The sequence below is a fragment of the Ranitomeya imitator genome, chromosome 5 (genome assembly GCF_032444005.1).
Source record: "Ranitomeya imitator isolate aRanImi1 chromosome 5, aRanImi1.pri, whole genome shotgun sequence".
Taxonomy (NCBI): Eukaryota; Metazoa; Chordata; class Amphibia; order Anura; family Dendrobatidae; genus Ranitomeya; species Ranitomeya imitator.
The window spans coordinates 713,039,041-713,066,794 of NC_091286.1; the positions used below are offsets into that span (position 1 = coordinate 713,039,041).

Consider the following 27,754-nt stretch of genomic DNA (forward strand, 5'->3'; position numbering starts at 1 on the left):
ACCGTGTACGAATATGCGGTTTTTCCAAGAGGCAAAGAACTTAGCTGATTGCTCCCTTAGAATGTCTTTTAATCTTTGCCTCTTGGTTGTGAGTTCTATCAGGGTTTGTGGCAGTAAGGTTTTCTTATGTTGGGATTCTAAGCGTTTTATCTCTTCGTAAAGAGAATCAATCTCCCTGCCTTTCATTTTATTCAGGTAGGATGCTATTGATATAAATTCTCCTCTAATCACTGACTTATGTGCCTCCCAAATTATTAGCGGTGATGTTTCAACATTATTATTTATCTCAAAGTATGTTGTTATGGCTTTTTGGATACGTATTTTGTTTGCAGCATTATCAAGTAAGGAATCGTTTAGTTGCCAAATTCTGCAGGGGGAGAATTGCTTGGACAGTACCAGTTCAGTCGTAACATAAGAGTGGTCAGAAAATAGGGAAGGGACTATCTCCACATGTTTAATTTTGGGTAGTAAGGATCTTGGTGTGAAAAGATAATCAATACGGTGGTATGAGCCGTGCGGGTGAGAGTAGAAGGTATAGTCTCGTGTTGATGGGTGCATGTAGCGCCAAATGTCTATTAGATTTAAAGAGTGCAAGGACTGCTTCAATCTGGCTAAGTCTCTTAATGAGATCGCACTTTTTTTTTTTGTAGTATCTATACTTGGTTCTAGGGCTAGATTAAAGTCCCCGCCCAGTATGAGGATGCCTTCTCTAAAGTCTCTTATTTTTTTGATTATGGCTAACAGCCATTTCAGTTGTTTCTTGTTTGGGGCATAAACATTGCATATGGTTACAACCACTCCCGCCAGAATCCCCTTCACTAGCAAGTAGCGACCATTTGTGTCTATCATCTGATCTTGGAGTTGAAAAGGAATATCCTTGGCAATGGCCACCGATACCCCTCTTGACTTTTTTTGTGGCGAGGTGGCATGGTACCACCTGTCGTAGTGTGCTTTACTAAATGAAGGGACTTTATTGTCATTAAAGTGAGTTTCCTGTAGAAGGAGTAAATCTATACCTTTCTTCTTGAAGTGCGAGAGAGTTTGGCCTCTGGATATCGGAGAGTTGAACCCTTTGGTGTTGAACGTGAGCAGTTTGAATATCTTCTGACTATCAGCCATCTGGGTATTTCATTACTCGAAGGAGATCATCCCAAGGCACCTGGGGAGATGAATATGGGGAAGGGACCAGAGGGGGGAAGGAGGGAGAAAGTATAGAAAAAAGGAAAAGTTGAGACATCATAAAGGAATTTAAGATAACTATGCACTCGTTTGAGTGCAACATTCTAGATTACTTGTTTGAAAGTAGCGACATACTGTCAGCTAGTTTGGAGGTAAGCTAAAAAAAACATAACTGTGTTTAATAACCATAACGAAAACATTGTTTCAAGACAACGTCTTAAACTAGTGCGCAATAGGTGCACAATTGGTAGGGAAACAGGAATCTAATCTCAGGAAAATTCTTTAAGACTCAGGACTGTTAAAGTTATCCAAATAACTTGAAGTCCTCCTCAAGTGTCCTGGTCTTTAGTAGGAGTCATTCTGGGTCCTTTACGCCTTGTCCTCTGAGATTTGGGTGTGGAAACAGATTGCCATGGTGCCTGAGTAGGAAGGGGTTGCAGTGAGGAGGCTGCATGGAAGGACTCAATGTCCGGGTACTGGTCCAGGGTGATGTTCAGCTCTTTGCAAATTTTCTTGATGTCTACTGACAATCTGGCTTGGAGCCTTTTGTCCTCCGTAGTGACTTGTATCCCAAATGGATAAAGCCAGCGGTACTGTAATTTTTTCTGGATGAGAGCCTCTGTAAGTGGCTTAAGTAAGTATCGTTTCCGTAGGGTTATTGCTGATAAGTCCTGGAATAACTTTAGCAATGAGCCTTCAAACTTGACTTCTCGCGTCTCCCTCGCGCGTCTTAGTATTAAGTCTTTAGTACGAAAATCCAGAAACCTACACAAGACATCCCGGGGAGGTTCTCCTTGTTTTGGCTTGGGACGAAGTGCTCTATGGATCCTAACGATTTCCATATCTTGTGGATCTTGATCTATCAGAAGAGAGCGGAATATCTCTGTAGCAGCCTTAGTTAGGGCTTCAGCGGCCACTGATTCCGGCAGGCCTTTAATCCTGATGTTGTTCCTGCGCTCCCTATTTTCATGGTCCTCTAATGTAGCGTGTACACTTTGTATCTGCTCCTCTTGTGCTTTAATACAGGTTAAGATGGCATTGGAGTATTCCACATGGTTGCTTTGGGCATTCTCTAAGGACTCCAGTCTGTGGCCTTGTTGGGATATCTCTTGCTTAATGTCAATTAGCTCTTTCCCAATGGGTTCCAATACTTTGGACAAGATTCGCTTAATAAAGGAACGCGTTACCGGCTGCTCTTTGCCTCCTGAACCGATATCAGAGTCACTTTCCATATCTGTATCTGTCTCTCCATCTGGAGCTGGGTCCGAAGGGTAGTTTGTTTTGGCAATACTGGCGGCGGTTAGACGTTTTTTTAGATACTTGTCCATGTCTGATTGCGAAGTAATAGTATTGGCTTTAGTTGATTTTGATGTTTTAGTACTGGATTTAACCATTGTGCACTGTTTTGGGTTATAAATGGGTGCTTCTAATACCTCCTCTAGCTGTCTGCGGAGTTAATTATAGTTTCATCTTATTTGGGTCAATAGTCTCGCAGTTTGTCAGCGTTATCTCTTCAATCTACGCAGTAGTGCACAGAAATTTCTGCTGTTCTGAGGAAATACTCAATCTGGAAATTCCTTTATATGACCAGTAGGTGTCAGTACAGCTCTGCTTAAGCTCAGATAAGCGATCTAGTGTCTCTTGTAGTGGTTTTCACTATGTTACAAGATCTCAGGAGAAGGCAGTGAACATTTGCCTTCGGATTATTACTGCCCCAGCTTCACTTTATCTTCTATGTACTAATGAAAGCTGGTAATCCCTGACAGTTCAGCTTGTGCCCCTTTTTGCACTAGGGGGTTTGCTGTGTTTAGTCCCGGTACCTGGTGCTCCTCTCTAGAGGGGTCAGCTGTGTTTTATGGGGATTAATATGGGACCTGCCCGGAAACCCTCGGCACCCCCAAGTTCAGGCCCGATCACCTCAGTCTCCGCTCTCAGAGCTCCAGCCGTCGGCTCAATACGGTCACCGCACACCCTCGGCAGTCGGTTACCCCCCCGTACCTCGCTCTCCACCGGTGAGCGCAGCGGGGATCAGATTTTATGGGTTTCCGCTGGATGGTGGTTGCTTCTCAGGAGGTGGCTCCGAAGTATCTAGCCCACAGGTAAGCGCCGCTGGTCTCTCTTACTACAGGCGCGCCGCCGCCGCCAGCCGAGTCTCGCCGCAAAGACAGAGGGCCAGGAGAGCGGGGAGCGTCGCCGGCACTCGCTCAGCCCGCCTGATCTCGTCGGTCCTCTCACCCACCGCCACAAGCGGCTCCGCTCCCTCAAACGCGCCCGTCAGTCAGCGCCGCGCCTCAGTTGCTCCGGTCGGTGCTGCAGCGGGGAGGCAACTCCTCTTCGGTCCGGCTGGAGGATTCTATCAGGCGCTCTGTATGCAGGCAGGCGTTCACTCCCAAGTTGGTGCGAGCTCGGGCTCAGCGCCGCAGCAGGGGCGGCGGGAGGGGAGGGCGGGAACTCCCCGGCCGATCAGCGGGGTCTCCTTCACCTCCTGTAAGCTCCAGGAATTCCTGGGCTCGCTAAAACCTCTCAAACAGAAGTGTGGCTTTTATCTCAGCGCTGTCCGCTCTTATGTCCCACTGTTGGTAGGGCGAGCCCCCCAATGGGGTCTAGTTCCCTGCTGTTAGGCCTCAGGCCTGCCCGTCCTAGGCCTCAAGCCTCTTCCAAGGGCCGGAGTGAATTTAAGCAGGTCAGATCACCAATAATTGACTCTGGTGGTCCCAGATAGACATATGGGGCTTTCAGATGTTGAAATAGGGCTTCAAGACCCTCGGATTGGCCTGATTAAGAGTCTCAGCAGGGGAGCTCATGAGATGTGCGTCCTGCTGCTTCAGCTGCTAGCCACGCCCCCCCTTCTGAGCTTTCTAGGGCCATAACTTCTTTCTTTAAACCGATCAATTAAGTCTTCTGATTGAGATTTACAATCTTTGGGGTTGGTGCAGATTCTTTTTACTCAAGGGAACTGTCCTACTGGTATTCCTCTTATAGTAGCAGGTGGATGGGAGGAGGTTGCATGAAGCAATGAGTTTGTTGACGACGGTTTTCTGTATAAGTTGATAGATATACAGTATATCCTTTGCTATCGACGTCGATATTAACATCCAGGAACTCTATGCTCCTTCCATGTTTATAAGTGAGTTTGATGTTTAATTCACTTCTATTTAGGGTGGGGGAAGAGAGAGTGGCGCTGCTCAGGACGGAGATCAGCATTCTCAGGGTGGGAGAAGAGGGAGTGGCGCTCCTCAGGTCGGAGATCAGCGTTCTCAGGGAGGGGGAAGAGGGAGTGGTGCTCCTCTGGATGGGGAAGCGGCGCTCCTCAGGACGGGGATTAGTGCTCTCAGGGTGGGAGAAGAGGGACCGGCACTCATCAGGACAGGGATCATCACTCTCAGGGTGGGAGAAGAGGGAGTGGCGCTCCTCAGGATGGAGATCAGCACTCTCAGGGTGGGAGAAGAGGGAACGGCGCTCCTCGGGACGGAGATCAGCGCTCTCAAGGTGGGGGAAGAGGGAGCGGCTCTCCTCAGGATGGGGATCATCGCTCTCAGGGTGGGAGAAGAGGGAGTGGTGCTCCTCAGGACGGGGATTAGTGCTCTCAGGGTGGGGAAAGAGGGAGCGGCGCTTTCAGGACGGGGATTAGTGCTCTCAGGGTGAGAGAAGAGGGAGTGGCGCTCCTCAGGATGGGGATTAGTGCTCTCAGGGTGGGGGAAGAGGGAGCGGCGCTCCTCAGGACGGGGATTAGTGCTCAGGGTGGGAGAAGAGGGAGCGGCGCTCCTCAGGACGGGGATTAGTGCTCTCACGGTGGGGGAAGAGGGAGCGGCTCTCCTCAGGACGGGGATCATCACTCTCAGGGTAGGAGAAGAGTAAGTGGCGCTCCTCAGGACGGGGATTAGAGCTCTCAGGGTGGGGGAAGAGGGAGCGGCGCTCCTCAGGACGGGGATTAGTGCTCTCAGGGTGGGAGAAGAGGGAGCGTCGCTCCTCAGGACGGGGATTAGTGCTCTCAGGGTGGGGGAAGAGGGAGCGGCGCTGTCAGGACGGGGATTAGTGCTCTCAGGGAGGGGGAAGAGGGAGCGGCGCTCCTCAGGATGGGGATTAGTGCTTTCACGGTGGGGGAAGAGGGAGCGGCGCTCCTCAGGACGGGGATTAGTGCTCTCGGGGTGGGGGAAGAGGGAGTGGCGCTCCTCAGGATGGGGATTAGTGCTCTCAAGGTGGGGGAAGAGGGAGCGGCGCTCCTCAGGACGGGGAATAGCGCTCTCAAGGTGGGAGAAGAGGGAGCGGCGCTCCTCAGGACGGGGATTAGTGATCTCGGGGTGGGGGAAGAGGGAGTGGCGCTCCTCAGGATGGGGATTAGTGCTCTCAAGGTGGGGAAAGAGGGAGCGGCGCTCGTCAGGACGGGGATTAGCGCTCTCAGGGAGGGAGAAGAGGGAGTGGCGCTCCTCAGGACGGGGATTAGTGCTCTCGGGGTGGGAGAAGAGGGAGTGGCGCTCCTCAGGACGTGGATTAGTGCTCTCAGGGTGGGAGAAGAGGGTGCAGCGCTCCTCAGGACGGGGATTAGTGCTCTCAGGGTGGGAGAAGAGAGAGCGGCGCTCCTCAGGACAGGGATTAGTGCTCTCAGTGTGGGGGAAGAGGGAGCGGCGCTGTCAGGACGGGGACTAGTGCTCTCAGGATGGGGGAAGAGGGAGCGGCGCTCCTCAGGACGCGGATTAGTGCTATCAGGGTGGGGGAAGAGGGAGCGGCGTTCCGCAGGACTGGGATTAGCGCTCTCAGGGTGGGGGAAGAGGGAGCGGCTCCTCAGGACAGGGATTAGTGCTCTCAGGGTGGGGGAAGAGGGAGCGGCACTCCTCAGGACGATGAATAGCGCTCTCAGGGTGGGGGAAGAGTGAGCGGCGCTCCTCAGGACGGGGATTAGCGCTCCCAGGGTGGGGGAAGAGGGAGCGGCGCTCCTCAGGACGGGGATTAGCGCTCTCAGGGTGGGGAAGAGGGAGCGGCGCTCCTCAAGACGGGGATTAGTGCTCTCAGGGTGGGGAAGAGGGAGCGGCGCTCCTCAGGACGGGGATTAGTGCTCTCAGGGTGGGAGAAGAGGGAGCGGCTCCTCAGGACAGGGATCAGCGCTCTCAGGGTGGGGGAAGAGGGAGTGGCGCTCCTCAGGACGGGGATTAGTGCTCTCAGGATGGGAGAAGAGGGAGCGGCGCTCCTCAGGATGGGGGTAAGTTCTCTCAGGGTGGGGGAAGAGGAAGCGGCGCTGTCAGGACGGGGATTAATGCTCTCAGGGTGGAGAAGAGGGAGTGGCGCTCCTCAGGACGGGGATTAGCGCTCTCAGGGTGGGGGAAGAGGGAGCGGCGCTCCTCAGGACCTGGATTAGCACTCTCAGGGTGGGGGAAGAGGGAGCGGCGCTCCTCAGGACGGGGACTAGCGCTCTCAGGGTGGGGAAAGAGGGAGCGGCGCTCCACAGGATGGGAATTAGTGCTCTCAGGGTGGGGGAAGATGGAGCGGCGCTCCTCAGGACAGGGATTAGTGCTCTCAGGGTGGGAGAAGAGCGAGCTGTGCACCTCAGGACGGGGATTATTGCTCTCAGGGTGGGGGAAGAGGGAGCGGCGCTCCTCAGGACGGGGATTAGTGCTCTCAGGGTGGAAGAAGAGAGAGCGGCTCCTTAGGACGGGGATCAGCGCTCTCAGGGTGGGGGAAGAGGGAGCGGCGCTGTCAGGACGGGGATTAGTGCTCTCCGGGTGGTGGAAGAGGAAGCGGCGCTCCTCAGGACGGGGATTATTGCTCTCAGGGTGGGAGAAGAGGGAGCGGCTCCTCAGGATGGGGATCAGCGCTCTCAGGGTGGGAGAAGAGGGAGCGGCGATGTCAGGATGGGGATTAGTGTTCTCAGGGTGGGGGAAGAGGGAGCGGCTCCTCAGGATGGGGATCAGCGCTCTCAGGGTGGGGGAAGAGGGAGCGGCGCTCCTCAGGACGGGGATTAGCTCTCTCAGGGTGGGAGAAGAGGGAGCGGCGCTGTCAGGACGGGGATTAGTGCTCTCAGGGTGGGGGAAGAGGGAGCGGCGCTCCTCAGGACGGGGATTAGTGCTCTCAGGGTGGGAGAAGAGGGAGCGGCTCCTCAGGACGGGGATCAGCGCTCTCAGGGTGGGGGAAGAGGGAGCGGCGCTCCTCAGGACGGGGATTAGTGCTGTCAGGGTGGGGGAAGAGGGAGCAGCGCTCCTCAGGACGGGGATTAGTGCTCTCAGGGTGGGAGAAGAGGGAGCGGCGCTGTCATGACGGGGATCAGCGCTCTCAGGGTGGGAGAAGAGGGAGCGGCGCTCTTCAGGATGGGTATTAGTGCTCTCAGGGTGGGGTAAGAGGGAGCGGCGCTCCTCAGGACGGGGATTAGTGCTCTCAGGGTGGGAGAAGAGGGAGCGGCGCTGTCAGGACGGGGATCAGCGCTATCAGGGTGGGAGAAGAGGGAGCGGCGCTCCTCAGGACGGGGATTAGTGCTCTCAGGGTGGGGGAAGAGGGAGCGGCAATGTCAGGATGGGGATTAGTGTTCTCAGGGTGGGGGAAGAGGGAGCGGCTCCTCAGGATGGGGATCAGCGCTCTCAGGGTGGGGGAAGAGGGAGCGGCGCTCCTCAGGACGGGGATTATCGCTCTCAGGGTGGGAGAAGAGGGAGCGGCGCTGTTAGGACGGGGATTAGTGCTCTCAGGGTGGGGGAAGAGGGAGTGGCGCTCCTCAGGACGGGGATCAGCGCTCTCAGGGTGGGAGAAGAGGGAGCGGCGCTCTTCAGGACAGGGATTAGTGCTCTCAGGGTGGGAGAAGAGGGAGCGGCGCTCCTCAGGATAGGGATTAGTGCTCTCAGGGTGGGAGAAGAGGGAGCGGCGCTCCTCAGGACGGGTATTAGTGCTCTCAGGGTGGGGTAAGAGGGAGCGGCGCTCCTCAGGACGGGGATTAGTGCTCTCAGGGTGGAAGAGGGAGCGGCGCTGTCAGGACGGGGATCAGCGCTCTCAGGGTGGGAGAAGAGGGAGCGGCGCTCCTCAGGACGGGGATTAGTGCTCTCAGGGTGGGGGAAGAGGGATCAGCGCTCCTCAGGACGGGGATTAGTGCTCTCAGGGTGGGAGAAGAGGGAGCGGTGCTCCTCAGGACGGGGATTAGTGCTCTCAGGGTGGGGGAAGAGGGAGCGGCTCCTCAGTACGGGGATTAGTGCTCTCAGGGTGGGGGAAGAGGGAGCGGCTCCTCAGGACGGGGATTAGTGCTCTCAGGGTGGGGGAAGAGGGAGCGGCGCTGTCTGGATGGAGATTAGTGCTCTCAGGGTGGGAGAAGAGGGAGTGGCGCTCCTCAGGACGGGGATTAGTGCTCTCAGGGTGGGAGAAGAGGGAGTGGCGCTCCTCAGGATGGGGATTAGTGCTCTCAGGGTGGGGGAAGATGGAGCGGCGCTCCTCAGGACGGGGATTAGTGCTCTCAGGGTGGGGGAAGAGGGATGTTGTGAATTCTGTGGCAGAGCTCCCTCCTGTGGTCACAAGTGGTACTTCGGTTGATTCTCTCTGTGAGCTTCCGTTGGTGGAGGAAAGTGGTACTGCGGCTTCTGAGTTTCCTCCCTCAGGTGATTTGGTGAGGTCGTTAGGTGCTGCTCTACTTAACTCCACCTAGTGCTTTGATCCTGGCTTCCTGTCAATGTTCCAGTATTGGACTTGCTTTTTCCTGGATCGTTCCTGTGGCCTGCTGCTCTGCATAGCTAAGTTCTTCTTTGCTATTTTTGTTTGCTATTTTTTCTGTCCAGCTTGTCTATTTGTTTGCTGGAAGCTCTGGGACGCAGAGGGTGTACCTCCGTGCCGTTAGTTCGGTACGGAGGGTCTTTTTGCCCCCTTTGTGTGGTTTTGTAGGGTTTTGTGTAGACCGCAAAGTTACCTTTCCTATCCTCGCTCTGTTCAGAAAGTCGGGCCTCACTTTGCTAAATCTATTTCATCTCTACGTTTGTCTTTTCATCTTAACTCACAGTCATTATATGTGGGGGGCTGCCTTTTCCTTTGGGGTATTTCTCTGAGGCAAGGTAGGCTTATTTTCTATCTTCAGGCTAGCTAGTTTCTCAGGCTGTGCCGAGTTGCAAAGGGAGCGTTAGGCGCAATCCACGGCTGCCTCTAGTGTTGTTTGGAGAGGATTAGGGATTGCGGTCTGCAGAGTTCCCACGTCTCAGAGCTCGTTCTATTATTTTGGGGTTTTGTCAGATCACTGTATGTGCTCTGACCTCTATGTCCATTGTGTTACTGAATTGGTTAACATAACAGAGGGAGCAGCGCTCCTCAGGACGGATTAGTGCTCTCAGGGTGGGGGAAGAGGGAGCGGCGCTCCTCAGGACGGGGATTAGTGCTCTCTGGGTGGAGGAAGAGAGAGCGGCGCTCCTCAGGACGGGGATTAGTGCTCTCAGGGTGGGAGAAGAGGGAGCGGCGCTCCTCAGGACGGGGATTAGCGCTTTGAGGGTGGGGGAAGAGGGAGCGGCGCTGCTCAGGACGGGAATTAGTGCTCTCAGGGTGGGAGAAGAGGGAGCGGCGCTGCTCAGGATGGGGATTAGTGCTCTCAGGGTGGAGGAAGAGGGAGCGGCGCTCCTCAGGACGGGGATTAGTGCTCTCATGGTGGGGGAAGAGGGAGCGGCGCTCCTCAGAATGGGGATTAGTGCTCTCAGGGTAGGGGAAGAGGGAGCGGCGCTCCTCAGGACGGGGATTAGTGCTCTCAGGGTGGGAGAAGAGGGAGCGGCGCTCCTCAGGATGGGGATTAGTGCTCTCAGGGTGGGGGGGAAGAGGGATCGGCGCTCCTCAGGACGGGGATTAGCGCTCTCAGGGTGGGAGAAGAGGGAGCGGCGCTCCTCAGGATGGGGATTAGCGCTCTCAGGGTGGGGGAAGAGGGAGCGGCGCTCCTCAGGATGGGGATTAGTGCTCTCAGGGTGGGAGAAGAGGGAGCGGCGCTCCTCAGGACGGGGATTAGCGCTTTGAGGGTGGGAGAAGAGGGAGCGGCGCTCCTCAGGACGGGGATTAGCGCTTTGAGGGTGGGGGAAGAGGGAGCGGCGCTGCTCAGGACGGGAATTAGTGCTCTCAGGGTGGGAGAAGAGGGAGCGGCGCTGCTCAGGACGGGGATTAGTGCTCTCAGGGTGGAGGAAGAGGGAGCGACGCTCCTCAGGACGGGGATTAGTGCTCTCAGGGTGGGGGAAGAGGGAGCGGCGCTCCTCAGAATGGGGATTAGTGCTCTCAGGGTAGGGGAAGAGGGAGCGGCGCTCCTCAGGACGGGGATTAGTGCTCTCAGGGTGGGAGAAGAGGGAGCAGCGCTCCTCAGGATGGGGATTAGTGCTCTCAGGGTGGGGGAAGAGGGATCGGCGCTCCTCAGGACGGGGATTAGCGCTCTCAGGGTGGGAGAAGAGGGAGCGGCGCTCCTCAGGACGGGGATTAGTGCTCTCAGGGTGGGGGAAGAGGGAGCGGCGCTCCTCAGGATGGGGATTAGTGCTCTCAGGGTGGGGGAAGAGGGAGCGGCGCTCCTCAGGACGGGGATTAGTGCTCTCAGGGTGGGGGAAGAGGGAGCGGCGCTCCTCAGGATGGGGATTAGTGCTCTCAGGGTGGGGGAAGAGGGAGCGGCGCTCCTCAGGATGGGGATTAGTGCTCTCAGGGTGGGAGAAGAGGGAGCGGCGCTCCTCAGGACGGGGATTAGCGCTCTCAGGATGGGGGAAGAGGGATCGGCGCTGCTGAGGATGGGGATTAGTGCTCTCAGGGTGGGGGAAAAGGGAGCAGCGCTCCTCAGGATGGGGATTAGCTCTCTCAGGGTGGGAGAAGAGGGAGCGGCGCTGTCAGGACTGGGATCAGCGCTCTCAGGGTGGGAGAAGAGGGAGCGGCGCTCCTCAGGACAGGGATTAGTGTTCTCAGGGTGGGGGAAGAGGGAGCGGCGCTGCTGAGGATGGGGATTAGTGCTCTCAGGGTGGGGGAAGAGGGAGCAGCGCTCCTCAGGATGGGTATTAGCGCTCTCAGGGTGGGAGAAGAGGGAGTGGCGCTCCTCAGGACGGGGATTAGTGCTCTCAGGGTGGGGGAAGAGGGAGCGGCTCCTCAGGACGGGGATTAGTGCTCTCAGGATGGGGGAAGAGGGAGCGGCGCTGCTGAGGATGGGGATTAGTGCTCTCAGGGTGGGGGAAGAGGGAGCAGCGCTCCTCAGGATGAGTATTAGCGCTCTCAGGGTGGGAGAAGAGGGAGCGGCGCTCCTCAGGACGGGGAATAGTGCTCTCAGGGTGGGGGAAGAGGGAGCAGCGCTCCTCAGGACGGGGATTGTCATGATCCCAATGGCAGGGGATCACAAAAGGACAAGCACACAAAAAACAGAACAAGCTCTAGGGTGATGGAAACTGAGCTGACCGCGATCCTGAACCTAATTCACAACACTAGCAGTAGCCGGGGAACGTGCCTACGATGATTCTAGACGTCTCGCGCCAGCCGAAGGACTAGCTTCCCCTATTAGAAGAAACAAAGACCTCTCTTGCCTCCAGAGAAACACCCCACAGAAATAGCAGCCCCCCACATGTAATGACGGTGAAATGAGAGGAAAGCACATACGTAGTAATGAAAACAGATTCAGCAAAATGAGGCCCGCTAAAACTAGATAGCAGAGGATACAAAAGTGAACTGCGCGGTCAGCGAAAAACCCTACAAAAAAACCATCCTGAAATTACCTGAACTCATGTGCCAACTCATGGAACATGAGGAGTAATATCAGCCCACTAGAGCAACCAGCAACAAGGAATCACATAACTGCAAGCTGGACTAAAACAAAAATAAAGCAAAACGTGGAACAGGAAAATCAAAAACTTAGCTTGTCCTGAAGATTACTGAAGCGGAAAGCAGAGGTAACAAGACACACTGATTACATTGATCGCCGGCGAGGAAATGACAAGAAAGCCAGGTTAAATAGGAAACTCCCATATCCTGATAGAACAGGTGGACACCAGAGACCGCAAAGAACACAAGTCACCCAGTACCATCTGTAACCACCAGAGGGAGCCCAAAAACAGAATCCACAACAGGGGATTAGTGCTCTCAGGGTGGGGAGAAGAGGGAGCGGCGCTCCTCAGGACGGGGATTAGTGCTTTCAGGGTGGGGGAAGAGGGAGCTGCGCTCCTCAGGATGGGGATTAGTGCTCTCAGGGTAGGGGAAGAGGGAGCGGCGCTCCTCAGGACGGAGATTAGTGCTCTCAGGGTGGGGGAAAAGGGAGCGGCGCTCCTCAGGACGGGGATTAGCGCTCTCAGGGTGGGGGAAGAGGGAGCGGCGCTGCTCAGGACGGGGATTAGTGCTCTCAGGGTGGGGGAAGAGGGAGCGGCTCCTCAGGACGGGGATTAGTGCTCTCAGGGTGGGGGAAGAGGGAGCGGCTCCTCAGGAGGTGATTAGTGCTCTCAGGATGGGGAAAGAGGGAGCGGCGCTCCTCAGGACCTGGATTAGCGCTCTCAGGGTGGGGGAAAAGGGAGCGGCGCTGCTCAGGACGGGGATTAGTGCTGTCAGGGTGGGAGAAGAGGGAGCGGCTCCTCAGGACGGGGATTAGTGCTCTCAGGGTGGGGGAAGAGGGAGCGGCTCCTCAGGAGGTGATTAGTGCTCTCAGGGTGGGAGAAGAGGGAGCGGCGCTCCTCAGGACGGGGATTAGCGCTCTCAGGGTGGGGGAAGAGGGAGCTGCGCTGCTCAAGACGGGTATAAGTGCTCTCAGTGTGGGAGAAGAGGGAGTGGCTCCTCAGGACGGGGATTAGCGCTCTCAGGGTGGGGGAAGAGGGAGCGGTGCTCCTCAGGACGGGGATTAGCGCACTCAGGGTGGAGGAAGAGGGAGCTGCTCCTCAGGACGGGGATTAGAGCTCTCAGGGTGGGGGAAGAGGGAGCGGCTCCTCAGGACGGGGATTAGTGCTCTCAGGGTGGGGGAAGAGGGAGCGGCTCCTCAGGACGGGGATTAGTGCCCTCAGGGTGGGGGAAGAGGGAGCGGCCCCTCAGGACGGGGATTAGTGCTCTCAGGGTGGGGGAAGAGGGAGCGGCGCTCATCAGGACGGGGATTAGTGCTCTCAGGGTGGGGGAAGAGGGAGTGGCTCCTCAGGACGGGGATTAGCGCTCTCAGGGTGAGGGAAGGAGTGGCTCCTCAGGACGGGGATTAGTGCTCTTAGGGTGGGGGAAGAGGGAGCGGTGCTCCTCAGGACGGGGATTAGCGCTCTCAGGGTGGGGGAAGAGGGAGCGGCTCCTCAGGACGGGGATTAGTGATCTCAGGGTGGGGGAAGAGGGAGCGGCTCCTCAGGACGGGGATTAGCGCTCTCACGGTGGGGGAAGAGGGAGTGGCTCCTCAGGACGGGGATTAGTGCTCTCAGGGTGGGGGAAGAGGGAGCGGTGCTCCTCAGGACGGGGATTAGCGCTCTCAGGGTGGAGGAAGAGGGAGCGGCTCCTCAGGACGGGGATTAGCGCTCTCAGGGTGGGGGAAGAGGGAGTGGCTCCTCAGGACGGGGATTAGCGCTCTCAGGGTGGGGGAAGAGGGAGCGGCGCTCATCAGGACGGGGATTAGTGCTCTCAGGGTGGGGGAAGAGGGAGTGGCTCCTCAGGACGAGGATTAGTGCTCTCAGGGTGGGGAAAGAGGGAGCGGCTCCTCAGGACGGGGATTAGTGCTCTCAGGGTGGGGGAAAAGGGAGCGGCTCCTCAGGACTGGGATTAGTGCTCTCATGGTGGGAGAAGAGGGAGCGGCTCCTCAGGACCGGGATTAGTGCTCTCAGGGTGGGGGAAGAGGGAGCGGCTCCTCAGGACGGGGATTAGTGCTCTCAGGGTGGGGGAAGAGGGAGCGGCTCCTCAGGACGGGGATTAGTGCTCTCAGAATGGGGAAAGAGGGAGCGGCTCCTCAGGACGGGGATTAGTGCTCTCAGGGTGGAGAAGAGGGAGCGGCTCCTCAGGACGGGGATTAGTGCTCTCAGGGTGGGGGAAGAGGGAGCGGCTCCTCAGGAGGTGATTAGTGCTCTCAGGGTGGGAGAAGAGGGAGCGGCGCTCCTCAGGACGGGGATTAGCGCTCTCAGGGTGGGGGAAGAGGGAGCTGCGCTGCTCAGGACGGGTATAAGTGCTCTCAGGGTGGGAGAAGAGGGAGTGGCTCCTCAGGACGGGGATTAGCGCTCTCAGGGTGGGGGAAGAGGGAGCGGTGCTCCTCAGGACGGGGATTAGCGCTCTCAGGGTGGAGGAAGAGGGAGCTGCTCCTCAGGACGGGGATTAGTGCTCTCAGGGTGGGGGAAGAGGGAGCCGCTCCTCAGGACGGGGATTAGTGCTCTCAGGGTGGGGGAAGAGGGAGCGGCTCCTCAGGATGGGGATTAGTGCCCTCAGGGTGGGGGAAGAGGGAGCGGCCCCTCAGGATGGGGATTAGTGCTCTCAGGGTGGGGGAAGAGGGAGCGGCGCTCATCAGGATGGGGATTAGTGCTCTCAGGGTGGGGGAAGAGGGAGTGGCTCCTCAGGACGGGGATTAGCGCTCTCAGGGTGGGGGAAGAAGGAGTGGCTCCTCAGGACGGGGATTAGTGCTCTTAGGGTGGGGGAAGAGGGAGCGGTGCTCCTCAGGACGGGGATTAGCGCTCTCAGGGTGGAGGAAGAGGGAGCTGCTCCTCAGGACTGGGATTAGTGATCTCAGGGTGGGGGAAGAGGGAGCGGCTCCTCAGGACGGGGATTAGCGCTCTCAGGGTGGGGGAAGAGGGAGTGGCTCCTCAGGATGGGGATTAGTGCTCTCAGGGTGGGGGAAGAGGGAGCGGTGCTCCTCAGGACGGGGATTAGCGCTCTCAGGGTGGAGGAAGAAGGAGCGGCTCCTCAGGACGGGGATTAGCGTTCTCAGGGTGGGGGAAGAGGGAGTGGCTCCTCAGGACGGGGATTAGCGCTCTCAGGGTGGGGGAAGAGGGAGCGGCGCTCATCAGGACGGGGATTAGTGCTCTCAGGGTGGGGGAAGAGGGAGAGGCTCCTCAGGACGAGGATTAGTGCTCTCAGGGTTGGGGAAGAGGGAGCGGCTCCTCAGGACGGGCATTAGTGCTCTCAGGGTGGGGGAAGAGGGAGCGGCTCCTCAGGACTGGGATTAGTGCTCTCATGGTGGGAGAAGAGGGAGCGGCTCCTCAGGACGGGGATTCGTGCTCTCAGGGTGGGGGAAGAGGGAGCGGCGCTCCTCAGGACGGGGATTAGTGCTCTCAGGGTGGGGGAAGAGGGAGCGGCTCTTCAGGACGGGGATTAGTGCACTCAGGGTGGGAGAAGAGGGAGCGGTTCCTCAGGAAGGGGATTAGTGCTCTCAGGGTGGGAGAAGAGGGTGCGGCGCTCCTCAGGACAGGTATTAGTGCTCTCAGGGTGGAGAAAAGGGAGCGGCTCCTCAGGACGAGGATTAGTGCTCTCAGGGTGGGGGAAGAGGGAGCGGCTCCTCAGGAGGTGATTAGTGCTCTCAGGGTGGGAGAAGAGGGAGCGGCGCTCCTCAGGACGGGGATTAGCGCTCTCAGGGTGGGGGAAGAGGGAGCTGCGCTGCTCAGGACGGGTATAAGTGCTCTCAGGGTGGGAGAAGAGGGAGTGGCTCCTCAGGACGGGGATTAGCGCTCTCAGGGTGGGGGAAGAGGGAGCGGTGCTCCTCAGGACGGGGATTAGCGCTCTCAGGGTGGAGGAAGAGGGAGCTGCTCCTCAGGACGGGGATTAGTGCTCTCAGGGTGGGGGAAGAGGGAGCCGCTCCTCAGGACGGGGATTAGTGCTCTCAGGGTGGGGGAAGAGGGAGCGGCTCCTCAGGACGGGGATTAGTGCCCTCAGGGTGGGGGAAGAGGGAGCGGCCCCTCAGGATGGGGATTAGTGCTCTCAGGGTGGGGGAAGAGGGAGCGGCGCTCATCAGGATGGGGATTAGTGCTCTCAGGGTGGGGGAAGAGGGAGTGGCTCCTCAGGACGGGGATTAGCGCTCTCAGGGTGGGGGAAGAAGGAGTGGCTCCTCAGGACGGGGATTAGTGCTCTTAGGGTGGGGGAAGAGGGAGCGGTGCTCCTCAGGACGGGGATTAGCGCTCTCAGGGTGGAGGAAGAGGGAGCTGCTCCTCAGGACTGGGATTAGTGATCTCAGGGTGGGGGAAGAGGGAGCGGCTCCTCAGGACGGGGATTAGCGCTCTCAGGGTGGGGGAAGAGGGAGTGGCTCCTCAGGATGGGGATTAGTGCTCTCAGGGTGGGGGAAGAGGGAGCGGTGCTCCTCAGGACGGGGATTAGCGCTCTCAGGGTGGAGGAAGAAGGAGCGGCTCCTCAGGACGGGGATTAGCGTTCTCAGGGTGGGGGAAGAGGGAGTGGCTCCTCAGGACGGGGATTAGCGCTCTCAGGGTGGGGGAAGAGGGAGCGGCGCTCATCAGGACGGGGATTAGTGCTCTCAGGGTGGGGGAAGAGGGAGAGGCTCCTCAGGACGAGGATTAGTGCTCTCAGGGTTGGAGAAGAGGGAGCGGCTCCTCAGGACAGGCATTAGTGCTCTCAGGGTGGGGGAAGAGGGAGCGGCTCCTCAGGACTGGGATTAGTGCTCTCATGGTGGGAGAAGAGGGAGCGGCTCCTCAGGACGGGGATTCGTGCTCTCAGGGTGGGGGAAGAGGGAGCGGCGCTCCTCAGGACGGGGATTAGTGCTCTCAGGGTGGGGGAAGAGGGAGCGGCTCTTCAGGACGGGGATTAGTGCACTCAGGGTGGGAGAAGAGGGAGCGGTTCCTCAGGAAGGGGATTAGTGCTCTCAGGGTGGGAGAAGAGGGTGCGGCGCTCCTCAGGACAGGTATTAGTGCTCTCAGGGTGGAGAAAAGGGAGCGGCTCCTCAGGACGAGGATTAGTGCTCTCAGGGTGGGGGAAGAGGGAGCGGCTCCTCAGGACGGGGATTAGTGCTCTCAGGATGGGGAAAGAGGGAGCGGCTCCTCAGGACGGGGATTAGTGCTCTCAGGGTGGAGAAGAGGGAGCGGCTCCTCAGGACGGGGATTAGTGCTCTCAGGGTGGGGGAAGAGGGAGCGGCTCCTCAGGAGGTGATTACTGCTCTCAGGGTGGGAGAAGAGGGAGCGGCGCTCCTCAGGACGGGGATTAGCGCTCTCAGGGTGGGGGAAGAGGGAGCTGCGCTGCTCAGGACGGGTATAAGTGCTCTCAGGGTGGGAAAAGAGGGAGTGGCTCCTCAGGACGGGGATTAGTGCTCTCAGGGTGGGGGAAGAGGGAGCGGTGCTCCTCAGGACGGGGATTAGCGCTCTCAGGGTGGAGGAAGAGGGAGCTGCTCCTCAGGACGGGGATTAGTGCTCTCAGGGTGGGGGAAGAGGGAGCGGCTCCTCAGGACGGGGATTAGTGCCCTCAGGGTGGGGGAAGAGGGAGCGGCGCTCAGCAGGACGGGGATTAGTGCTCTCAGGGTGGAGGAAGAGGGAGCGGCTCCTCAGGACGGGGATTAGTGCTCTCAGGGTAGGGGAAGAGGGAGCGGCGCTCATCAGGACGGGGATTAGTGCTCTCAGGGTGGGGGAAGAGGGAGTGGCTCCTCAGGACGGGGATTAGCGCTCTCAGGGTGGAGGAAGAGGGAGCGGCTCCTCAGGACTGGGATTAGTGATCTCAGGGTGGGGGAAGAGGGAGCGGCTCCTCAGGACGGGGATTAGCGCTCTCAGGGTGGGGGAAGAGGGAGTGGCTCCTCAGGACGGGGATTAGTGCTCTCAGGGTGAGGGAAGAGGGAGCGGTGCTCCTCAGGACGGGGATTAGCGCTCTCAGGGTGGAGGAAGAGGGAGCGGCTCCTCAGGACGGGGATTAGCGCTCTCAGGGTGGGGGAAGAGGGAGTAGCTCCTCAGGACGGGGATTAGCGCTCTCAGGGTGGGGGAAGAGGGAGTGGCGCTCATCAGGACGGGGATTAGTGCTCTCAGGGTGGGGGAAGAGGGAGAGGCTCCTCAGGACGGGGATTAGTGCTCTCAGGGTGGGAGAAGTGGGAGCGGCTCCTCAGGATGGGGATTAGTGCTCTCAGGGTGGGGGAAGTGGGAGCGGCTCCTCAGGATGGGGATTAGTGCTCTCAGGATGGAGAAAGAGGGAGCGGCGCTCCTCAGGACGGGGATTAGTGCTCTCAGGATGGGGAAAGAGGGAGCGGCTCCTCAGGACCGGGATTAGCGCTCTCAGGGTGGGGGAAAAGGGAGCGGCGCTCCTCAGGACGGGGATTAGTGCTGTCAGGGTGGGGAAGAGGGAGCGGCTCCTCAGGACAGGGATTAGTGCTCTCAGGGTGGGGGAAGAGGGAGCGGCTCCTCAGGATGGGGATTAGCGCTCTCAGGGTGGGGGAAGAGGGAGTGGCGCTCATCAGGACGGGGATTAGTTGTCTCAGGGTGGGGGAAGAGGGAGTGGCTCCTCAGGACGGGGATTAGCGCTCTCAGGGTGGGGGAAGAAGGAGTGGCTCCTCAGGACGGGGATTAGTGCTCTCAGGGTGGGGGAAGAGGGAGCGGTGCTCCTCAGGACGGAGATTAGCGCTCTCAGGGTGGAGGAAGAGGGTGCGGCTCCTCAGGACGGGGATTAGCGCTCTCAGGGTGGGGGAAGAGGGAGCGGCTCCTCAGGACGAGGATTAGCGCTCTCAGGGTGGGGGAAGAGGGAGTGGCTCCTCAGGATGGGGATTAGTGCTCTCAGGGTGGAGGAAGAGGGATCGGCTCCTCAGGACGGGGATTAGCTCTCTCAGGGTGGGGGAAGAGGGAGTGGCTCCTCAGGACGGGGATTAGCGCTCTCAGGGTGGGGGAAGAGGGAGCGGCGCTCATCAGGACGGGGATTAGTGCTCTCAGGGTGGGGGAAGAGGGAGTGGCTCCTCAGGACGAGGATTAGTGCTCTCGGGGTGGGGGAAGAGGGAGCGGCTCCTCAGGATGGGGATTAGTGCTCTCAGGGTGGGGGAAGAGGGAGCGGCTCCTCAGGACTGGGATTAGTTCTCTCATGGTGGGAGAAGAGGGAGCTGCTCCTCAGGACGGGGATTAGTGCTCTCAGGGTGGGGGAAGAGGGAGCGGCGGTCCTCAGGATGGGGATTAGTGCTCTCGGTGGAAGAGGGAGTGGCTCTCCTCAGGACGGGGATTAGTGCTCTCAGGGTGGGGGAAGAGGGAGCGGCTCCTCAGGACGGGGATTAGTGCTCTCGGTGGAAGAGGGAGTGGCTCTCCTCAGGACGGGGATTAGTGCTCTCAGGGTGGGGGAAGAGGGAGCGGCTCCTCAGGACGGGGATTAGTGCTCTCAGGGTGGGGGAAGAGGGAGCGACTCCTCAGGACGGGGATTAGTGCTCTCATGGTGGGAGAAGAGGGAGGGGCTCCTCAGGACGGGGATTAGTGCTCTCAGGGTGGGGGAAGAGGAAGCGGCTCCTCAGGACGGGGATTAGTGCTCTCATGGTGGGAGAAGAGGGAGCGGCTCCTCAGGACGGGGATTAGTGCTCTCAGGGTGGGGGAAGAGGGAGCGGCGCTCCTCAGGACGGGGATTAGTGCTCTCAGGGTGGGGGAAGAGGGAGCGGCGCTCCTCAGGACGGGGATTAGTGCTCTCAGGGTGGGAGAAGAGGGAGCGGCGGTCCTCAGGATGGGGATTAGTGCTCTCAGGGTGGGAGAAGAGGGAGCGGCTCCTCAGGACAGGGATTAGCGCTCTCAGAGTGGGGGAAGAGGGAGTGGCTCCTCAGGACGGGGATTAGTGCTCTCAGGGTGGGGGAAGAGGGAGCGGCTCCTCAGGATGGGGATTAGTGCTCTCAGGGTGGGAGAAGAGGGAGCGGTCCTCAGGACGGTGATTAGTGTTCTCATGGTGGGAGAAGAGGGAGCGGCTCCTCAGGACGGGGATTAGTGCTCTCAGGGTGGGGGAAGAAGGAGCAGCTCCTCAGGACGGGGATTAGTGCTCTCAGGGTGGGGGAAGAGGGAGCAGCTCCTCAGGACTGGGATTAGTTCTCTCATGGTGGGAGAAGAGGGAGCTGCTCCTCAGGACGGGGATTAGTGCTCTCAGGGTGGGGGAAGAGGGAGCGGCGCTCCTCAGGACGGGGATTAGTGCTCTCAGGGTGGGAGAAGAGGGAGCGGCTCCTCAGGACGGGGATTAGTGCTCTCGGTGGAAGAGGGAGTGGCTCTCCTCAGGACGGGGATTAGTGCTCTCATGGTGGGAGAAGAGGGAGCTGCTCCTCAGGACGGGGATTAGTGCTCTCAGGGTGGGGGAAGAGGGAGCGGCGCTCCTCAGGACGGGGATTAGTGCTCTCAGGGTGGGAGAAGAGGGAGCGGCTCCTCAGGACGGGGATTAGTGCTCTCGGTGGAAGAGGGAGTGGCTCTCCTCAGGACGGGGATTAGTGCTCTCAGGGTGGGGGAAGAGGGAGCGGCTCCTCAGGACGGGGATTAGTGCTCTCAGGGTGGGGGAAGAGGGAGCGACTCCTCAGGACGGGGATTAGTGCTCTCATGGTGGGAGAAGAGGGAGGGGCTCCTCAGGACGGGGATTAGTGCTCTCAGGGTGGGGGAAGAGGGAGCGGCTCCTCAGGACGGGGATTAGTGCTCTCAGGGTGGGAGAAGTGGGAGCGGCTCCTCAGGATGGGGATTAGTGCTCTCAGGGTGGGGGAAGTGGGAGCGGCTCCTCAGGATGGGGATTAGTGCTCTCAGGATGGGGAAAGAGGGAGCGGCGCTCCTCAGGACGGGGATTAGTGCTCTCAGGATGGGGAAAGAGGGAGCGGCTCCTCAGGACCGGGATTAGCGCTCTCAGGGTGGGGGAAAAGGGAGCGGCGCTCCTCAGGACGGGGATTAGTGCTGTCAGGGTGGGGAAGAGGGAGCGGCTCCTCAGGACAGGGATTAGTGCTCTCAGGGTGGGGGAAGAGGGAGCGGCTCCTCAGGATGGGGATTAGCGCTCTCAGGGTGGGGGAAGAGGGAGCGGCGCTCATCAGGACGGGGATTAGTTGTCTCAGGGTGGGGGAAGAGGGAGTGGCTCCTCAGGACGGGGATTAGCGCTCTCAGGGTGGGGGAAGAAGGAGTGGCTCCTCAGGACGGGGATTAGTGCTCTCAGAGTGGGGGAAGAGGGAGCGGTGCTCCTCAGGACGGAGATTAGCGCTCTCAGGGTGGAGGAAGAGGGAGCGGCTCCTCAGGACGGGGATTAGCGCTCTCAGGGTGGGGGAAGAGGGAGCGGCTCCTCAGGACGAGGATTAGCGCTCTCAGGGTGGGGGAAGAGGGAGTGGCTCCTCAGGACGGGGATTAGTGCTCTCAGGGTGGAGGAAGAGGGATCGGCTCCTCAGGACGGGGATTAGCGCTCTCAGGGTGGGGGAAGAGGGAGTGGCTCCTCAGGACGGGGATTAGCGCTCTCAGGGTGGGGGAAGAGGGAGCGGCGCTCATCAGGACGGGGATTAGTGCTCTCAGGGTGGGGGAAGAGGGAGTGGCTCCTCAGGACGAGGATTAGTGCTCTCGGGGTGGGGGAAGAGGGAGCGGCTCCTCAGGACGGGGATTAGTGCTCTCAGGGTGGGGGAAGAGGGAGCGGCTCCTCAGGACTGGGATTAGTTCTCTCATGGTGGGAGAAGAGGGAGCTGCTCCTCAGGACGGGGATTAGTGCTATCAGGGTGGGGGAAGAGGGAGCGGCGCTCCTCAGGACGGGGATTAGTGCTCTCAGGGTGGGAGAAGAGGGAGCGGCTCCTCAGGACGGGGATTAGTGCTCTCGGTGGAAGAGGGAGTGGCTCTCCTCAGGACGGGGATTAGTGCTCTCAGGGTGGGGGAAGAGGGAGCGGCTCCTCAGGACGGGGATTAGTGCTCTCAGGGTGGGGGAAGAGGGAGCGACTCCTCAGGACGGGGATTAGTGCTCTCATGGTGGGAGAAGAGGGAGGGGCTCCTCAGGACGGGGATTAGTGCTCTCAGGGTGGGGGAAGAGGGAGCGGCTCCTCAGGACGGGGATTAGTGCTCTCATGGTGGGAGAAGAGGGAGCGGCTCCTCAGGACGGGGATTAGTGCTCTCAGGGTGGGGGAAGAGGGAGCGGCGCTCCTCAGGACGGGGATTAGTGCTCTCAGGGTGGGGGAAGAGGGAGCGGCGCTCCTCAGGACGGGGATTAGTGCTCTCAGGGTGGGAGAAGAGGGAGCGGCGGTCCTCAGGATGGGGATTAGTGCTCTCAGGGTGGGAGAAGAGGGAGCGGCTCCTCAGGATGGGGATTAGCGCTCTCAGAGTGGGGGAAGAGGGAGTGGCTCCTCAGGACGGGGATTAGTGCTCTCAGGGTGGGGGAAGAGGGAGCGGCTCCTCAGGATGGGGATTAGTGCTCTCAGGGTGGGAGAAGAGGGAGCGGCTCCTCAGGACGGTGATTAGTGTTCTCATGGTGGGAGAAGAGGGAGCAGCTCCTCAGGACGGGGATTAGTGCTCTCAGGGTGGGGGAAGAAGGAGCAGCTCCTCAGGACGGGGATTAGTGCTCTCAGGGTGGGGGAAGAGGGAGCAGCTCCTCAGGACTGGGATTAGTTCTCTCATGGTGGGAGAAAAGGGAGCTGCTCCTCAGGACGGGGATTAGTCCTCTCAGGGTGGGGGAAGAGGGAGCGGCGCTCCTCAGGACGGGGATTAGTGCTCTCAGGGTGGGAGAAGAGGGAGCGGCTCCTCAGGACGGGGATTAGTGCTCTCGGTGGAAGAGGGAGTGGCTCTCCTCAGGACGGGGATTAGTGCTCTCAGGGTGGGGGAAGAGGGAGCGGCTCCTCAGGACGGGGATTAGTGCTCTCAGGGTGGGGGAAGAGGGAGCGACTCCTCAGGACGGGGATTAGTGCTCTCATGGTGGGAGAAGAGGGAGGGGCTCCTCAGGACGGGGATTAGTGCTCTCATGGTGGGAGAAGAGGGAGCGGCTCCTCAGGACGGGGATTAGTGCTCTCAGGGTGGGGGAAGAGGGAGCGGCGCTCCTCAGGACGGGGATTAGTGCTCTCAGGGTGGGGGAAGAGGGAGCGGCGCTCCTCAGGACGGGGATTAGTGCTCTCAGGGTGGGAGAAGAGGGAGCGGCGGTCCTCAGGATGGGGATTAGTGCTCTCAGGGTGGGAGAAGAGGGAGCGGCTCCTCAGGACGGGGATTAGCGCTCTCAGAGTGGGGGAAGAGGGAGTGGCTCCTCAGGACGGGGATTAGTGCTCTCAGGGTGGGAGAAGAGGGAGCGGCTCCTCAGGACGGTGATTAGTGTTCTCATGGTGGGAGAAGAGGGAGCGGTGCTCCTCAGGACGGGGATTAGCGCTCTCAGGGTGGAGGAAGAGGGAGCGGCTCCTCAGGACGGGGATTAGCGCTCTCAGGGTGGGGGAAGAGGGAGTGGCTCCTCAGGACGGGGATTAGCGCTCTCAGGGTGGGGGAAGAGGGAGTGGCGCTCATCAGGACGGGGATTAGTGCTCTCAGGGTGGGGGAAGAGGGAGAGGCTCCTCAGGACGAGGATTAGTGCTCTCAGGGTGGGGAGAGAGGGAGCGGCTCCTCAGGACGGGGATTAGTGCTCTCAGGGTGGGGGAAGAGGGAGTGGCTCCTCAGGACTGGGATTAGTGCTCTCATGGTGGGAGAAGAGGGAGCGGCTCCTCAGGACGGGGATTAGTGCTCTCAGGGTGGGGGAAGAGGGAGCGGCTCCTCAAGACGGGGATTAGTGCTCTCAGGGTGGGAGAAGAGGGAGTGGCGCTCCTCAGGACGGGGATTAGTGCTCTCAGGATGGGGAAAGAGGGAGCGGCTCCTCAGGACGGGGATTAGTGCTCTCAGGGTGGAGAAGAGGGAGCGGCTCCTCAGGATGGGGATTAGTGCTCTCAGGGTGAGGGAAGAGGGAGCGGCTCCTCAGGACGGGGATTAGTGCTCTCAGGTTGGGGGAAGAGGGAGCGGCTCCTCAGGATGGGGATTAGTGCTCTCAGGGTGGGGGAAGTGGGAGCGGCTCCTCAGGACGGGGATTAGTGCTCTCAGGGTGGGGAAAGAGGGAGCGGCTCCTCAGGACGGGGATTAGTGCTCTCAGGGTGGGAGAAGTGGGAGCGGCTCCTCAGGATGGGGATTAGTGCTCTCAGGGTGGGGGAAGTGGGAGCGGCTCCTCAGGATGGGGATTAGTGCTCTCAGGATGGGGAAAGAGGGAGCGGCGCTCCTCAGGACGGGGATTAGTGCTCTCAGGATGGGGAAAGAGGGAGCGGCTCCTCAGGATGGGGATTAGTGCTCTCAGGGTGGGGGAAGAAGGAGCAGCTCCTCAGGACGGGGATTAGTGCTCTCAGGGTGGGGGAAGAGGGAGCAGCTCCTCAGGACTGGGATTAGTTCTCTCATGGTGGGAGAAGAGGGAGCTGCTCCTCAGGACGGGGATTAGTGCTCTCAGGGTGGGGGAAGAGGGAGCGGCGCTCCTCAGGACGGGGATTAGTGCTCTCAGGGTGGGAGAAGAGGGAGCGGCTCCTCAGGACGGGGATTAGTGCTCTCGGTGGAAGAGGGAGTGGCTCTCCTCAGGACGGGGATTAGTGCTCTCAGGGTGGGGGAAGAGGGAGCGGCTCCTCAGGACGGGGATTAGTGCTCTCAGGGTGGGGGAAGAGGGAGCGACTCCTCAGGACGGGGATTAGTGCTCTCATGGTGGGAGAAGAGGGAGGGGCTCCTCAGGACGGGGATTAGTGCTCTCAGGGTGGGGGAAGAGGGAGCGGCTCCTCAGGACGGGGATTAGTGCTCTCAGGGTGGGAGAAGTGGGAGCGGCTCCTCAGGATGGGGATTAGTGCTCTCAGGGTGGGGGAAGTGGGAGCGGCTCCTCAGGATGGGGATTAGTGCTCTCAGGATGGGGAAAGAGGGAGCGGCGCTCCTCAGGACGGGGATTAGTGCTCTCAGGATGGGGAAAGAGGGAGCGGCTCCTCAGGACCGGGATTAGCGCTCTCAGGGTGGGGGAAAAGGGAGCGGCGCTCCTCAGGACGGGGATTAGTGCTGTCAGGGTGGGGAAGAGGGAGCGGCTCCTCAGGACAGGGATTAGTGCTCTCAGGGTGGGGGAAGAGGGAGCGGCTCCTCAGGATGGGGATTAGCGCTCTCAGGGTGGGGGAAGAGGGAGCGGCGCTCATCAGGACGGGGATTAGTTGTCTCAGGGTGGGGGAAGAGGGAGTGGCTCCTCAGGACGGGGATTAGCGCTCTCAGGGTGGGGGAAGAAGGAGTGGCTCCTCAGGACGGGGATTAGTGCTCTCAGAGTGGGGGAAGAGGGAGCGGTGCTCCTCAGGACGGAGATTAGCGCTCTCAGGGTGGAGGAAGAGGGAGCGGCTCCTCAGGACGGGGATTAGCGCTCTCAGGGTGGGGGAAGAGGGAGCGGCTCCTCAGGATGAGGATTAGCGCTCTCAGGGTGGGGGAAGAGGGAGTGGCTCCTCAGGACGGGGATTAGTGCTCTCAGGGTGGAGGAAGAGGGATCGGCTCCTCAGGACGGGGATTAGCGCTCTCAGGGTGGGGGAAGAGGGAGTGGCTCCTCAGGACGGGGATTAGCGCTCTCAGGGTGGGGGAAGAGGGAGCGGCGCTCATCAGGACGGGGATTAGTGCTCTCAGGGTGGGGGAAGAGGGAGTGGCTCCTCAGGACGAGGATTAGTGCTCTCGGGGTGGGGGAAGAGGGAGCTGCTCCTCAGGACGGGGATTAGTGCTCTCAGGGTGGGGGAAGAGGGAGCGGCTCCTCAGGACTGGGATTAGTTCTCTCATGGTGGGAGAAGAGGGAGCTGCTCCTCAGGACGGGGATTAGTGCTATCAGGGTGGGGGAAGAGGGAGCGGCGCTCCTCAGGACGGGGATTAGTGCTCTCAGGGTGGGAGAAGAGGGAGCGGCTCCTCAGGACGGGGATTAGTGCTCTCGGTGGAAGAGGGAGTGGCTCTCCTCAGGACGGGGATTAGTGCTCTCAGGGTGGGGGAAGAGGGAGCGGCTCCTCAGGACGGGGATTAGTGCTCTCAGGGTGGGGGAAGAGGGAGCGACTCCTCAGGACGGGGATTAGTGCTCTCATGGTGGGAGAAGAGGGAGGGGCTCCTCAGGACGGGGATTAGTGCTCTCAGGGTGGGGGAAGAGGGAGCGGCTCCTCAGGACGGGGATTAGTGCTCTCATGGTGGGAGAAGAGGGAGCGGCTCCTCAGGACGGGGATTAGTGCTCTCAGGGTGGGGGAAGAGGGAGCGGCGCTCCTCAGGACGGGGATTAGTGCTCTCAGGGTGGGGGAAGAGGGAGCGGCGCTCCTCAGGACGGGGATTAGTGCTCTCAGGGTGGGAGAAGAGGGAGCGGCGGTCCTCAGGATGGGGATTAGTGCTCTCAGGGTGGGAGAAGAGGGAGCGGCTCCTCAGGATGGGGATTAGCGCTCTCAGAGTGGGGGAAGAGGGAGTGGCTCCTCAGGACGGGGATTAGTGCTCTCAGGGTGGGGGAAGAGGGAGCGGCTCCTCAGGATGGGGATTAGTGCTCTCAGGGTGGGAGAAGAGGGAGCGGCTCCTCAGGACGGTGATTAGTGTTCTCATGGTGGGAGAAGAGGGAGCAGCTCCTCAGGATGGGGATTAGTGCTCTCAGGGTGGGGGAAGAAGGAGCAGCTCCTCAGGACGGGGATTAGTGCTCTCAGGGTGGGGGAAGAGGGAGCAGCTCCTCAGGACTGGGATTAGTTCTCTCATGGTGGGAGAAAAGGGAGCTGCTCCTCAGGACGGGGATTAGTCCTCTCAGGGTGGGGGAAGAGGGAGCGGCGCTCCTCAGGACGGGGATTAGTGCTCTCAGGGTGGGAGAAGAGGGAGCGGCTCCTCAGGACGGGGATTAGTGCTCTCGGTGGAAGAGGGAGTGGCTCTCCTCAGGACGGGGATTAGTGCTCTCAGGGTGGGGGAAGAGGGAGCGGCTCCTCAGGACGGGGATTAGTGCTCTCAGGGTGGGGGAAGAGGGAGCGACTCCTCAGGACGGGGATTAGTGCTCTCATGGTGGGAGAAGAGGGAGGGGCTCCTCAGGACGGGGATTAGTGCTCTCATGGTGGGAGAAGAGGGAGCGGCTCCTCAGGACGGGGATTAGTGCTCTCAGGGTGGGGGAAGAGGGAGCGGCGCTCCTCAGGACGGGGATTAGTGCTCTCAGGGTGGGAGAAGAGGGAGCGGCGGTCCTCAGGACGGGGATTAGTGCTCTCAGGGTGGGGGAAGAGGGAGCAGCTCCTCAGGACTGGGATTAGTTCTCTCATGGTGGGAGAAAAGGGAGCTGCTCCTCAGGACGGGGATTAGTCCTCTCAGGGTGGGGGAAGAGGGAGCGGCGCTCCTCAGGACGGGGATTAGTGCTCTCAGGGTGGGAGAAGAGGGAGCGGCTCCTCAGGACGGGGATTAGTGCTCTCGGTGGAAGAGGGAGTGGCTCTCCTCAGGACGGGGATTAGTGCTCTCAGGGTGGGGGAAGAGGGAGCGGCTCCTCAGGACGGGGATTAGTGCTCTCAGGGTGGGGGAAGAGGGAGCGACTCCTCAGGACGGGGATTAGTGCTCTCATGGTGGGAGAAGAGGGAGGGGCTCCTCAGGACGGGGATTAGTGCTCTCATGGTGGGAGAAGAGGGAGCGGCTCCTCAGGACGGGGATTAGTGCTCTCAGGGTGGGGGAAGAGGGAGCGGCGCTCCTCAGGACGGGGATTAGTGCTCTCAGGGTGGGGGAAGAGGGAGCGGCGCTCCTCAGGACGGGGATTAGTGCTCTCAGGGTGGGAGAAGAGGGAGCGGCGGTCCTCAGGATGGGGATTAGTGCTCTCAGGGTGGGAGAAGAGGGAGCGGCTCCTCAGGACGGGGATT

At 59.8% G+C, this 27,754-nt stretch overlaps 1 protein-coding gene across 1 annotated transcript in view; it reads left to right on the top strand.

Moving 5' to 3' along the window:
- The first annotated feature begins 3,231 nt into the window (after positions 1-3,231).
- Positions 3,232-27,754, top strand: part of LOC138637975 (uncharacterized) — a 71,918-nt gene continuing 47,395 nt past the window's right edge. Inside the window, exons 1-2 of the mRNA XM_069726898.1 lie at positions 3,232-3,278; positions 4,339-4,419. Coding sequence (XP_069582999.1) covers positions 3,232-3,278; positions 4,339-4,419 — 128 coding nt within the window. The remainder of the gene's footprint in view (positions 3,279-4,338; positions 4,420-27,754) is intronic.